Source organism: Onychomys torridus, chromosome 16 (assembly GCF_903995425.1).
Source record: "Onychomys torridus chromosome 16, mOncTor1.1, whole genome shotgun sequence".
Classification (NCBI taxonomy): Eukaryota; Metazoa; Chordata; class Mammalia; order Rodentia; family Cricetidae; genus Onychomys; species Onychomys torridus.
The window spans coordinates 25,031,326-25,044,574 of record NC_050458.1 but is presented as its reverse complement, the minus strand read 5'-3'; the positions used below and the strand labels follow the sequence as shown (position 1 = coordinate 25,044,574).

Here is a 13,249-nt window from a genome sequence, read left to right as displayed (position 1 = left end):
CCCTGGCCTAAGAGGGACAAGTGATTATTGGCCATCAAGTGGCTGAACTGTGGTCCACCGGCCCCCAAACCATTATTGTCTTAATGGAGCTGCAGGATGGCAGCGCTGCTGATGTTAGCCTGTGGTAAAAACAGCTTTTAGGAGTTGGGAACCCATCGCCGTAATTATCTTTTTCTCCTGGTATTTCACGGTTTTCCTCTTCTTCTAACTCCTCCCCGTTAGCTCTCCTGTTTTGCTCATCTCAGAAGGACTGTGACGTTGCAGGATAGGGAGCACGGCTCTTCTGTTACAACATGCATTTTCTCCTTTAATTCTACCCCGTGAGGGGGGCGTTTTCATTTCACCGTGTGTGTGGAGATGTGGGGCTGCAGCCCCTCTCCTCTGTCCCTCACCCAGCTGCTCTGTCCCTTCAGGTGATTTTGGACTTGAAAGGTTCTGATTACAGTTGGTCGTATCAGACGCCACCCTCTTCTCCCAGCACGACCATGTCCAGAAAGTCAAGTGTCTGCAGGTGAGTGAAGCCCCGGGTCTCCCCATGCTTTCCATGACATCTTGGTGAGTAGGATCAAGAACCAGGCCTTTTCTCCAAAAGGGGCCCATTTGGATCAGGGTGTAAGTAAGGTGAGGAATGTTCTCATTTTTTAGACTGTGGATCTGTTCCCCACCTCCCCCCAAGTGTTCTGTCAGCAAGCCCAAAGTTGACTTTTTCTTTTTTTTTTTTTAAGAAGTTGACCCAGCGAGAGCTGAGACAAAAGCCACAATGGCTTCTGGCCATGTTTCACCCCATTTCTGCAGTCTTAAAGTCCGTGCAGTTTTTGTTTGTCCCCTGCACCCCACCCACCACCCCCACCCAATGCCAAGTCACACTGTCACTCATGGAAATACAGAATCATTTGGAATAGTCCTGGGGACTGTTGGGTAGTTTCACGAGGCAGCCGCTCTTGGCCCGCTTGGGAAATGTTTATTTTGTTCTTGAACGGTAGAAGCGTCCTCAGCCATCACTTCCTGCCTGGGTGCGGGACTGCACCTGCTGCCAAGCATTTGACTTGACTTTGCAAAGCCAAATGGATGTGAGGTAGCCCCAAGAGGAAGGAGCAGGGATCTAGCTGCTCGGTTTGTTGTGAGATGTCGCCCAGCACTCTGCTGAGTTTCCTTTCACCCTGGAGCTTGTCCTGGTCAAGAGGCTGTATCCTGATGTCTTCCCCAAAGATGTTGCTTGATTTCCTGTCACCTTTCACAGGCTCTTTGTTAGCGTAAGACAGGACAATGGTTTTTTGCTTTCAGTAGCTCAGCAAGGTTCGTCTCATTAGTGTAGAATGAGCTGCACACTGCCTTCCTTCTCCTCCGGGTAGCCTTATTCAGTTGACTGACAGGCTGACTAGTCAGTCACGCTCCCCTGAGTCTGACAGGTCACCCATTGCAAGTCACCCTAGCATAGGACAGCCGCATTGTGCCTGTGTTCCCCTAATGCAGATCAGAAACCGCAAGTTTGCAAACCCCGAGACTTCTCTTGGCCGCTTCGTACCCCAGGTGTCTCTGTAATCACCCTTCACATTTTAGCTCTGCTTGCCTGGAACCCGGGACTCTCCTCAGCGGTCTGGTTTTCATAGGAGCATGGACGTTCTTACTAGGGAACGGAATGCAGGCAGAGCACCTCAAGGGTGGGAGTCATTGTTCTTCCTCCTTACTGGTTCACCTTAGATGGGAGCAGCTTAGTGTTTATCGGCTCTCCTCACTGAAAGCTGCTTATGCCGTAACACCCAGCCCACAGATAGTTCAACAGAGAAACCCACGAGGGAGTCAAGGCAGTAGTCAGCTCACCAGCTCTGTTAATAAAATAAAATGCTTGCACTCGGTCATACCGAGTTGATTTGCCGATGTGCTTTGGCAGGGTGGGTGGAGTCCACCTTCCAATGGAATCAGCTTAGGGTGTCGGCCAGTGCTGTCTAGCTGTGTGTGGCCTCTGGTCATCCCAGGTGGTCCGTCCCAGGATGTGAGACCATGTCACATGTTATGGACTTAGTAGGTTCTGCTCCAGGGTCATGGCTACCACAGGCAGATGAGATCACCCCCACGTCCTTCTTTATATCACAAGTGTTTGTCCCCCAGCTTTGTTAAGTGGCATAGTAGAGTTGGGCCTCGTTGGCTGCTGCTTTTTTTTTTTTTTTAAACTTAACTACAGGCTTGTATACTAAGACCGTCACATCATACCCTTAGAGACCTGAGACGTAGCTCTCTTACTGTTTACCTAAAAAAGCCTTTCATTTACCAGCTCGATTTGGTCTTTGACAACACGTCCTGGGGTTTGTACTGCTTCTCCAGAGTAGGGGGCTGACGATGTTCTCTTGTGCTTTTCCCCACTTTGCCCCTTGCTGTCCATTTCCCTCTTCATCCCTTTCCCCTCTCCTCCATGCCTGCCCCCTCCGCTTGTCCCCCACAGCAGCCTGAACAGTGTCAACAGCAGCGACTCCCGGTCCAGCGGTTCCCATTCCCATTCCCCCAGCTCCCATTACCGCTACCGCAGCTCCAACCTGGCCCAGCAGGCACCTGTGAGGCTGTCCAGCGTGTCCTCCCATGACTCAGGATTCATATCCCAGGACGCCTTCCAATCCAAGTCACCGTCCCCCATGCCACCTGAAGCTGCCAACCAGGTAAGGATGCCCTTGACCCAAAGAGCAGCAGGCACACAGGGTACTGTGGCCAATGTTGGGGGGTTGGAACCGAATCCTTGTCTTGTAAGGTATTTCCCAAAGAGAGAGATGCTCTTAAGTAGGGCTTGGAAGCCTTTCTCAACATCCAGTAGTAGTTACAATACCATGTTGGTTTGGCAAGCTATCACATGTAAGTAGACAGCCCCACCGAGACTGGACTTTCTCTTGCATCCCTGTGAGTGCCCAGTCTGGTATGATGTTGTGATCCGCAGTGGGGACACCCTCTTCCCGGCAGAGGCCCTGTCACTGAGTAGGGGTTCCTTAGCACTGCGTCCTCCACCATCAATTGTGTTGCCAGTGGGAATGGTGGTGAGAGCCCCTGTGGATAACGCCTTGGCACTTTGACCCTGGGAGAAGGAGGGCTACGTGACTACATCTGTTTTAGTTTGGATAGTACCCACCCAGTCTGATGTGCCTGCTGCATTGGCAAGCAGGGGCTGGCCCAGGCATGGGGTACCCCTCATGTGTGTTATTTGTGTACGTATCCCTCAGGGGTGCCTGTTTCTTAGGGCCAGTTTGCCACCTCTGGCTCAATACTCCTTAGTTAGCACAGTGTACACAATGCCAGGACATGATTGGTGCCACCACTTACTGGGTCCCGTGGCGCCACCTGCTGGCAGGGTGGTGGTGGTTGGGGGCTGGGTCAGAGAACCTTGTTGCTCTGCCAAAGTCTTAGCAAGTGCAGAACCTGTAATTCAAAGCTCTTCAGCATGATTTGGCCATCTGAGGTATGGTGGCCTCTTCCCCTCTCTTTCCCCTTTAGAGACACAGCTTCCCACAGAAAGGCTTAGGGCCGAGTGCTACATTGACTTTCAGTGTGCCTGTCTCAGCTGGGGTGCTTCGGCTTGGCCCCCTGACCGCCGCCATTCCTGTTGCATGCTTCACTAAACCGTTCCCGCTGTGCTCTCAAGCTGAGTGCATGTGGTCAGGAGGAGGCAGAATCTTTGCCTCCTTAGAGGCCGGTCAGGGTGCAGTATATAGCTGTATGTTTCTAATGGATTGGAAATTAACATACTGTTGTACCCCATAACCCTTCCTGAGAAAGCCAAGCCTTGCACCCTTTTCATACTTCTCTTGGTGGTCCAAGCATGGTTTCTGCCCTGCCCCCCAGTAACATTGGGGGAACAAAAGGCAGTAAATTGGGGGTTTCAGAAATCTGAGAGAGAGCCTGTACCTGCCTTGCTGGTACCTAAGAGTAGAGTTTCTGGGGCTAGGGAGCCGGCTCCGCCAGTAGAGAACCTGCCAGTCAAGCACAAAGACTTGAATATGGATCTTCAGCACCCATTTAAAAGTCAGATGAAGTGGCACATGCCTGTAACCTTGGTTTGGTGAGGGGCTGTCTCAAAAAGGCAGGGTAGGTAGCAGTAGAGGAGGACACCCAGCGTCAGCCTCCGGATGGCCTCACACATGTCAGTAGGCTTTCTCTGTTTTGTTGATGCTGGATGAGGAACTCATGGTGGATACACACACACACACACACACACACACACACACACACACACACACACTAGGCTTTCTGTATGTTGGGTATGGAACCCGGGTTTTCTCAGATACCAGGCAAACGATCGACTGTTGTCTTACACCCCCAGCCTTAGGGAGTTTATAATAAGCCACAGAGTGGTGCAGAATTAAAAGGAGAATTATTCTTTTTCAGACAACACAGCTGTTTGTAATTGTACAATAAAGAGGAACTTGTAAGACCTCTGCTGAATCACACCAGCCGGAGGGTTCCACCTCCCCTGTGGTGTGATTAGATGCTGTTGGTTCCCTTCTCAAGGTGAAAAACATAAAGGCTCAGAGCTTGAAGTCCACATTTCCACAGCTGGGAAACGGTAGAGACTAAGCATTAATCCAAACCTTTACGTTTCTGATCATGGGTTGCAAACCAGACATCAAGTTACTGAGTATGTATTTGGTCCTTTGACCTTGCAGGATGGGGAGCTAGGCATCCTTTTGAGGAGGGTGGAGAGGATAGAAACATGAATCTGGTCTCTTTGACAGTTGACCCAGGCACACTTCTGGAGGCAAATCACAGTGCTGAAGGGCTTATTTAGTCAAAGTGGGGTTAAGCTAGAGATTGCAGGTAACATTGAGGAGCTTCACTGGGCAGTGGTGGTGACCACCTTTAATTCCAGCACTCGGGAGGCAGAGCCAGGCGGATCTCTGTGAGTTTTGAGGCCTGCCTGGTCTACAGAGTGAGTTCTAGGACAGGTACCTTGTTTTGAAAAACCAAAAACCAAAACAAACAAACAAACAAAACCAGTGAGGAACTTGGAGTAAGAAGCTTGGTGGCATGAGGCTGAGAGAGAGCTAGCTGGGAATGGCATGGGCTTTTGAAACCACAAAGCCTATCCCCAGTGACACGCCTCCTCTAGCAAGGGGACACCTCCTAATCCTTCCCAGACAGTTTCACCAACTGGTGACCAACTTTTCAAATATAGGAACCTATGGGACCCATTCTCATTAAAACCTCCACATCAGGCTACAAGAACGAGGCATATCAGTGACTAAGACGGCAGCAAGCCAGGCTAGGGGCAGGAGACTGGCAGGCATGTGGACTTAGTGCCATCAGCACTGGGACATTTCCCCAACCGGGTCCTCTGGTCCTCTCCAGAGGCTTCAATCTGCAGTGCTCTGGCCACTAGAAACACAGACTGACCACAGGGCTTCCCTACTCAAATCACTCCCCAGCCAGAGTGCCTCAAATGTGTCTTTGAGACTGGAGGTCCCGCCATATGGAGCAGAAGCTGTGTTGGGCCCAATACGAAGGTGGGAATTAGAGCCCTTAGTGTCACCATCCCACCACAGCCTGCCTAGTTTTGTGCAGCCAATGATAACTTGTGCACCTACAGGGTCCTCCGGAGGGACCTGAGCTTGTGGTATAGTACCATACGCCCCAGAGCACATAGCCCTGCTGGGAGGTCCAGTGTGTTGAGTCCGCGGCCTCTGCCAGACACACAGGCCAGGTGATGTCAGCAGGCCCAGAGCTTGGCTGGATCTCACCTTGCTTTTCCAGGGCTTTCTTAAAACCTGTGTGGGTGAAAAATAAGCCTTAACTTAACCCTCTGCTTCTCTCATCCCTCCCTCTTCTGTGTGTGTGTGTGTGTCTGTGTGTCTGTCTGTCTATCTCCCTCTCCGTCCTTGCCCCTCCCCCCCTGTCCCCCTTCCTTTATTTGAATTATGATTTCTGGTGGCCCGTGGTTTGGTTTGTCGGCCCCCTCGTGTGGCTCCCCCCTGCTGCAGAACTCATCCAGCTCGGCCTCCTCAGAAGCATCGGAGACCTGCCAGTCAGTGAGCGAGTGCAGCTCCCCCACCTCAGTCAGCTCAGGCTCCACCATGGGCGCCTGGGTGTCCACCGAGAAGGTGACTGGCCAGGGTCGCAGCCATGGTGGGCTGTTCTTCCTGACCCACCCCCCCTGCCTGCTGCACACACAAGCCATCACAGCTGTAGGAACCTGGAAACTCAGGATCTGCTCAAAAGCTGGGCCCTCTGTGGGATAGGACCTGAGCAGGTGGAGGGCCCCCTGGCTGCCCAGCAGTGTGGTTAGTGAGGGAGAGGAAAGGGCTATGGGGAATTTGGAGATGTGAAGGCTTCTTCCCGGAGTAGGTGTCTGTGTTCATCCGTTCTCCCTCTTCCTTCCCGACCATCCCACGAAACTGTTGGATGTGACATCTCACTGTGTTGGAGGCCATGTGCTTTCCTGCCTTTCTGTTTGCATCTCCCTGACCCCCTGACCTTGATACTGGAATCTGCTCCTGAGCAGTGTGATGATTGGGAAACCTAGAATTGAACAGATTCATTTGAGAACACCTCCAACTATTCGAATAATGAAATAAGTCAGTCCCTGACACAGTGAAATTATGCTTCACGAGTTTAAAAAAAAAAAAAATTAAAATACCACGAACATTGCAAACTAAGGATAATGGTCCATTTCTAAACTATCTTAAAACCCAGCTCAGATAGTCCCCTGACCTGAGTACTTGCTGGGCGCTAAGTCAGTGCGTTCTTTGCACCCTGGCTCTCTTCCTGCATCATGCAGCATCCACAGGCAGAAGAGCGCCATGTTGGTTTTGTTTGTGAATATTCAGGTTTCCTCCCGCCCCCGCCGGCCCTCAGTGTCAATGCCATTTGTGTCTCTGCCCTCATCCTGTTATATTAATTTTTCCTTTTCTCCCCCCTTTTTGTTTGTTTCTAGTTGTCTAATGGGTTTTCTCACTGTAGTTTATCAAGTGAGTCCCATGCGGGGCCCGTGGGTGCAGGCCCTTCCCCTCATTGCCTGCCTGCCTCCCGCCTGCTCCCTCGGGTCACCTCTGTCCACCTTCCTGACTACGCTCATTATTACACCATTGGGCCCGGCATGTTCCGGTCATCTCAGATCCCTAGCTGGAAGGTTTGTGTCTCCCCCCACCCTCCACCCCGCTCCTCCTCCCCCTTCCCTCCCTTCCACACCCCTCTTCTTCTGTTCTTCCATCCTCCTCTCCACTCTCCCCTCCCCTCCCTTTCCTTCACACTCTGCCTTCTTCCCCACACCCCTTCTTCCTCAGGAAGCCCCCTGGGGTGGGTGGGACAACAGAAACAACTGGAGATGCTGTCCACGTGGAACAGAACCCCCATCTTCCTTTAGGGGACTTTAAAGGGCACTGCCGGAGTGTGAAGGCCAGGCTCTGCATCAGGGTGGAGCCTGCTGGCTTCATTCCCTCCTGGGCCACCTACACAGTGTGTGTCATCAGAGCCTATACTGTTGTCCCTGGCCGTATGCCCACCTGGCCCCCTAATGACACCTACAACAGAACTGCAGCGGAGAGTATGCTTTGGGTCATTATGCTGTAGTGCAGTAGCGTAGGAAGACTTTGGTTTTGATTGGTTTATATTGAAACACGTTTGCTGCAGTATGAAAACCAAGGTTTTTAAGTGATTTCCACCAGGGCAGTTGAGGCTCCAGGAGGTCAGTCAGTCCCCGCCCGGGCTGCCAGCATTTTGAGCAGATTGTGACTTCATTGCTCATAGAGTCCAAAACCTGCAGAGCCCTGTCAGAGGCCCAGCTTCCCAGAATTGGAGAGTGCAGCTGTAGAGTGGCCGGTGGTACTCTAGTGCCCTCTGGTGGCCACTTGGCCTTGGCCACGTCATTCACTTACTGGGGAGAGTGGTTTCTTCAGGCAGAAGGGCAGACCAGTCTCCTTGGGATGGCTCTCTCTCCGGGCTGTTGCTTTGGTTATAACGACCACTTCTCACGTGGCTTCTGCCTGCCTGATTGTTGAGAGTTTTTAATCTTTGGGCAGAGATGAGGGGAAGGGAGGTACCTAGGGACCCTCATTGAGTTTGGGCAGGCAGAAAAGCTAGGGGCTAGCCTCTGCTAGAGCTGCCTGGTGTGGGCAACTGTGAATAGGTGGCTGCAGCCTCCATCTGGGTTGGAGGCCATGGCTCCTGACCACACTGCTCTACTCAGGACTGGGCAAAGCCAGGACCCTATGACCAGCCACTGGTGAACACCCTTCAACGCCGCAAAGAGAAACGTGAGCCAGACTCCAATGGGGGAGGGCCCCCGACTACAGGAGGTCCACCCGCAGCTGCTGAGGAGGTGCAGAGACCAAGGAGCATGACTATGTCAGCCGCCACCAGGGTGATACACCTGTTCTCTATATCTGGTTGGGTTCACATAGTTGGGCTAAGATGGGGACCACTGTCAGCACTTGGGGCCCAGGTGGCCTAGCAGCTGGAGGAGTAGGGTTCCAGTCTTCCTCAGGAGAATCCTTGTGTTCCCCTAAGACATAGAGCTCCCCAGTTCCTGAATGAGAACTATACGGGTCTAAGCAGCCACCTGAGTCTGCTGCCGTGGTGATCAGAGTGGTCTGGGGTCCCACCTAAAGCAGTGTGTGTGGGGTGGCTCTGGTCTCTGAGTTTTCATGTCCCTGGTGGCTTGTGTGTTTCTGTCCTCTGCCCTGCAGCCTGGTGAGGAGATGGAGGCCTGTGAGGAACTGGCACTTGCCCTGTCACGGGGCCTCCAGCTGGACACGCAGAGAAGTAGCCGAGACTCACTGCAGTGCTCCAGCGGCTACAGCACTCAGACCACCACCCCGTGCTGTTCCGAGGACACCATCCCCTCCCAAGGTACGAGGCGCCCAGCTTGCTGTCCGGCTTTCCGGGCGGCTCCAGGTGAGGAGGCAGCGAGCTGGTGGCTGTGGTACGCAGCATAACTCCTGGCTACAGATGGGCTTTGGAATTACTGTCATCTGAGGGTGCTTTGGGGCAGTGAGCTGTAGTTGACAGGTAGCTAGCTGCTGTGTCACACACGGGCAGTTTGCTCACTTTTCACCGTCAGTGTCTAGTGCTCCCCTGCCTGAAATGAGACAGTTAATAACAGCTTCATGTTGCTTTGCTCTCTGTGTGTAACACAACTTTTTCATTTAATCTTCACAATCATGCACGGGAGAGAGGCTGTCTCCCCGTTTTACAAATGTGGACACCGAGGCTCAGGAGCTTGGCCAGATCCACATAGCTCCCATGTAAGAGATGGAGTCTAGCACCTAAGTCATTAACCTCGTCAGTCAAAGCCCCTATCTACCCCGCCTCTCCCTCATCACACCACACACACAAGGCAAGCAAAACGGACATCTGACAGACAGAATCACTCAGTGATGGTTGGCCAAAAGCCCTTTCAACTTGCAATTCGTGAGTCCAGGAATTGAGTAATGAGTCCGAGCCAGTGAATCTCAAGTAAAGGCGCCCCCTCACCCCCACCCCAGGGACATTGAGCAAAGTCTGGACATATCTTTAGTAGTCAGAACTGCAGGGATGCTACTGGTATCCATAGGGTAGAGATTGGGAGTTACACTAAACTCTCTAGAACAGTAGCTCCCAGACCTTACCCCAACAAGGAATTATCTGTCCTCAAGCTGCAAATTTTGGTCCATGTACCCTTCAGAAACTTGGTCATGTGATGTGCACTGTGAGCATCCCCTCCCCCGTGGCCTGAGATAAGCACAGCACCATTTAAAGCAGGTGTGAGCCCACAAGCCTCTGTACTTTGTTTTTAGGAGCTCCATTCTTCTCTAGCCTTCACTTAAGCAGTTAGTTGTCAGGGAGATGGTAAGGCCAGCGCTGGTCTATGTGAATTTTCTTGTGTCTAATTCTGGACCAGAGGATGGGACAAATTTATCTCCTTTCATCCTCTGTTCCTTCCGAGGTGGTTGGTGCAGCTTTGTTACAGCCCAGCGGTCTTAGGTCCTTCCCCCATCTCACAGTTCTCTGTTGTGGGTGCCCAGGGTCCATTGGTACAAAGGGCTCCTGTACGAAGTCAGTACTGAGGCAGAAGACGTGTCAGCATCTGGGCAGGGGAGGGGGAGGCCATGTGTACTCTGCCTAATGTGATTCCTGTATTCCCACCATGGCATGAAAAGAAGAGTTATCGGCCTGGACCTGGACCTGTCTAATCTAATCAGATCCTATCCTCAGTTTCAGATTATGATTATTTCTCTGTAAGTGGTGACCAGGAGGCAGAGCAGCAAGAGTTTGACAAGTCCTCGACCATTCCAAGGAATAGTGACATCAGCCAGTCTTACAGGCGGATGTTCCAAGCCAAGCGTCCAGCCTCAACTGCTGGCCTTCCCACCACGCTCGGACCTGCCATGGTCACACCAGGGGTTGCGACCATTCGACGGACCCCTTCCACCAAGCCTTCTGTCCGTCGGGGGACCATTGGAGCTGGCCCTATCCCCATCAAGACACCAGTGATCCCTGTCAAGACCCCAACTGTCCCAGACCTCCCGGGGGGTTTGCCATCCCCTCCCGATGGGCCAGAGGAGCGGGGTGAGCACAGCCCTGAGTCTCCCTCTGTGGGGGAGGGACCCCAGGGTGTCCCCAACATACCCTCTTCCTTGTGGAGTGGCCAAGCCTCTGTCAACCCTCCACTTCCAGGCCCAAAGCCCTGTATACCCGAGGAGCACAGACAGGCGATTCCAGAGAGCGAGGCTGAAGACCAGGAAAGGGATCCCCCAAGTGCCACTGTCTCCCCAGGCCCGATTCCAGACAGTGACCCCGCAGACCTGAGCCCAAGAGAAAGTCCTCAAGGAGAAGACATGCTGAACGCCATCCGGAGGGGTGTAAAACTGAAGAAGACCACCACCAATGATCGCTCAGCCCCTCGCTTCTCTTAGGTTCTCCTAGTTCCCAGGAAATGCTGCCAGTGGGGAATGAACTCTTTCATTAATAAAACCTAATTTGTCTGATCCATTCCAGTATAATCAAGCAAAGGATTTTGTAGGCAATTCGGAATTCTGCTCTTTTAAAAGTATTCATCTTTAGATAAGAATTAAAAGCAACATATGTAATTGAGATAATCTTGACCTTTTAATTTGTAAATATTGACAGTTTTCTTTCTGCATATTTTAATCTTAGTTTCCCTTTTGATTTTTTCTGAAGGTGCCAAATTCCATTTAACTTTTTTACAAGTCTTTGTAAAATTTTAAATGCGTAAAGGGGAGGGGGTGGGTTGGGACTGGGAACCTCGGAGTAATTTCACAAAAGGATGACATACTTAGTTTTTCTTTTTCTCCCTCAGGCTTTTGTAGATGCATTGTAGCCGTCTAGTTTAGAAGCAAATTCAAGTTATTTTAATGGACAAACACAATGGATGGGGTAAAACCCTTTCTCATGTACTGTGTTCTGGATGAGAACTGCAGGCGTGACAGTTGAGCAATATGCAGAGAAGTAAACTGGACATGGTGGGCTGTGTTGGGATTGGGGGGAGGGCTGTGGGAGGGGCACACTGTCAACTTAGCCAATCCTGTTACATTTAAGAGTAGCCTTGTAGGTGACTTTCCAGTAGCTTCATGGTTAACGCATCCGAATAAGCCATACTAGATTGCAGTGTTTGTTTCTGTAGGGTTTAAGGACTTCCTTTCTCTCAGCGTTCCTCCTGACCGCACACAGCACCCACATCCAATCCCGCGCATGCTGCTGCCACAGGTAGACATAGACCCCTCTTGCTTTCTCGTCTCTTATACTCACTTCCACCGAATCCAAATACATCCAACGGGGTAAGGCAATTCAGAAAACGTGAACATTTAAAAATGATAGCAGGGAATTCTTAGATAGAGAAAATGCCTTTTACTTAACTGTGCCCAGCAGGCTGGGTACATTGAAAAGCCCAGATATTTTGAAGAGAAAAAAAAAAAAAAAAAACCTCAAACAGATTTATCAAAGGTAGCCAGCTTGGAGTCTAGCAATTTGCCAATGTGCTTACCAATCAGGGGGCTTGTTTTTCTTCCGTTCCTTAAATAAGGGCACCGATTGGCTTCTGAACACCAGAGCAAGGATTTATTTACTGTCTCTGGGAGTTTGATCTCTATTCAGGCAATGTTTGTTCTTTATTTTTTTAAATGGATGTCTTTTTTCTCAAGTGGAAGTTAAATTTGTTACATCCCTAAAGTCAACAGAGATATTTGTAGATTTCAAGGGATTCTGTTGAAGACAGCTGTGTCAAAAAGGCAAAGGCCCTCAGCAGTCCAGAAGCTGACTGACAGTACACATTTGACTTTCTAGGACAAGAAGCTTGGTGGGTCGGATGTGCTCGGCAGATCTCTGTTGGCTCTAGCCTCCAATGACGTAAACTTATACTTTAATACATAACCACATTGGATGTGAGAGTAACGTTTTTCTAGTCATTCATTGTTCTATATATTAACATTTAACCCTGCTGTGATTGCTCAAAGGACATTTTATGTTATGGCTTTAAAGCAAAGGCATGATTATTAGAAATGACTTAAGCTCTTTTCTTTGAAAAACAAGCTCCTTTTACAGACTATAAGCAAACAGTAGTGCCTGTGGTTTAGCCCACCAATCTTGATGACTCACAGTAGCTGATGCATTGTGCATATGATGCTTGAGATGGTTTTTGCAGATGCAGAAATCGCTGCAAGGTCATTCTAATAGATACAAGTGGTATTTTAAACCTTTGAAAGGAATGGATGTAACTGTACGTTGGTACAGCTTTTCACTTGTTTAGTTTTTAAACGTTAGTATAATCTGAATAAAGTTAATATAAACTGTTGCCAAATTCAATGTAGAGAGAATGTGACAAACACTTTGGGTAGTTCTGTTTGTGTTTTTGCATATTGTAAAAGCAGTGTCACAGCTGAAAGCAAACCCTTTCGAGAGGTAAATTACTGTGCTTTAGTTGCTAGTTTGTACTGAGAGTTGACCTCTCCCTGTGCAGTTTCTGTTCTAAACTTGTATAAAGAACAGTGTGTAAAGTGTCTCCCTTCTACATTGTAACAATTGCTTCAGCCTACCTTAAAAATAAAGAACCACTAAGGAAAACAGTCCTGAAGTCTCATTCACGTTGTTTGAGAGCTTGTCAAGTGTCAGAACTGAGTCTGGAGCTGAGTATAGAGCATGTTCAAGAAGTTATTTCTGTGGCACTTGTGAGATTTAAGGGCAGGAGTTGCCTCAACTATTAAAAAACAGTTCCAATGAGTTAAACCAAAACCTAAAAGCAACTAGTTTTGTTGGCAGTTTAGGACTGCTTTCGTTTTTGTTT

At 50.1% G+C, this 13,249-nt stretch overlaps 1 protein-coding gene across 9 annotated transcripts in view; it reads left to right on the top strand.

The window, feature by feature from the left end:
• Mtss1 (MTSS I-BAR domain containing 1) overlaps nt 1-13,034 on the top strand; it is a 146,916-nt gene extending 133,882 nt beyond the window's left edge. For 2 of the 9 annotated variants that reach the window (XM_036207861.1, XM_036207866.1), the window contains 7 exons: nt 414-511; nt 2,441-2,651; nt 5,955-6,074; nt 6,908-7,102; nt 8,159-8,332; nt 8,658-8,865; nt 10,165-13,034. In XM_036207861.1, coding sequence (XP_036063754.1) covers nt 414-511; nt 2,441-2,651; nt 5,955-6,074; nt 6,908-7,102; nt 8,159-8,332; nt 8,658-8,865; nt 10,165-10,865 — 1,707 coding nt within the window. In that variant the 3' untranslated portion in view covers nt 10,866-13,034. The remainder of the gene's footprint in view (nt 1-413; nt 512-2,440; nt 2,652-5,954; nt 6,075-6,907; nt 7,103-8,158; nt 8,333-8,657; nt 8,866-10,164) is intronic. The other 7 variants (XM_036207863.1, XM_036207862.1, XM_036207864.1 and 4 more) reach the window with 7 other exon arrangements.
• The last annotated feature ends 215 nt before the right edge of the window (nt 13,035-13,249 follow it).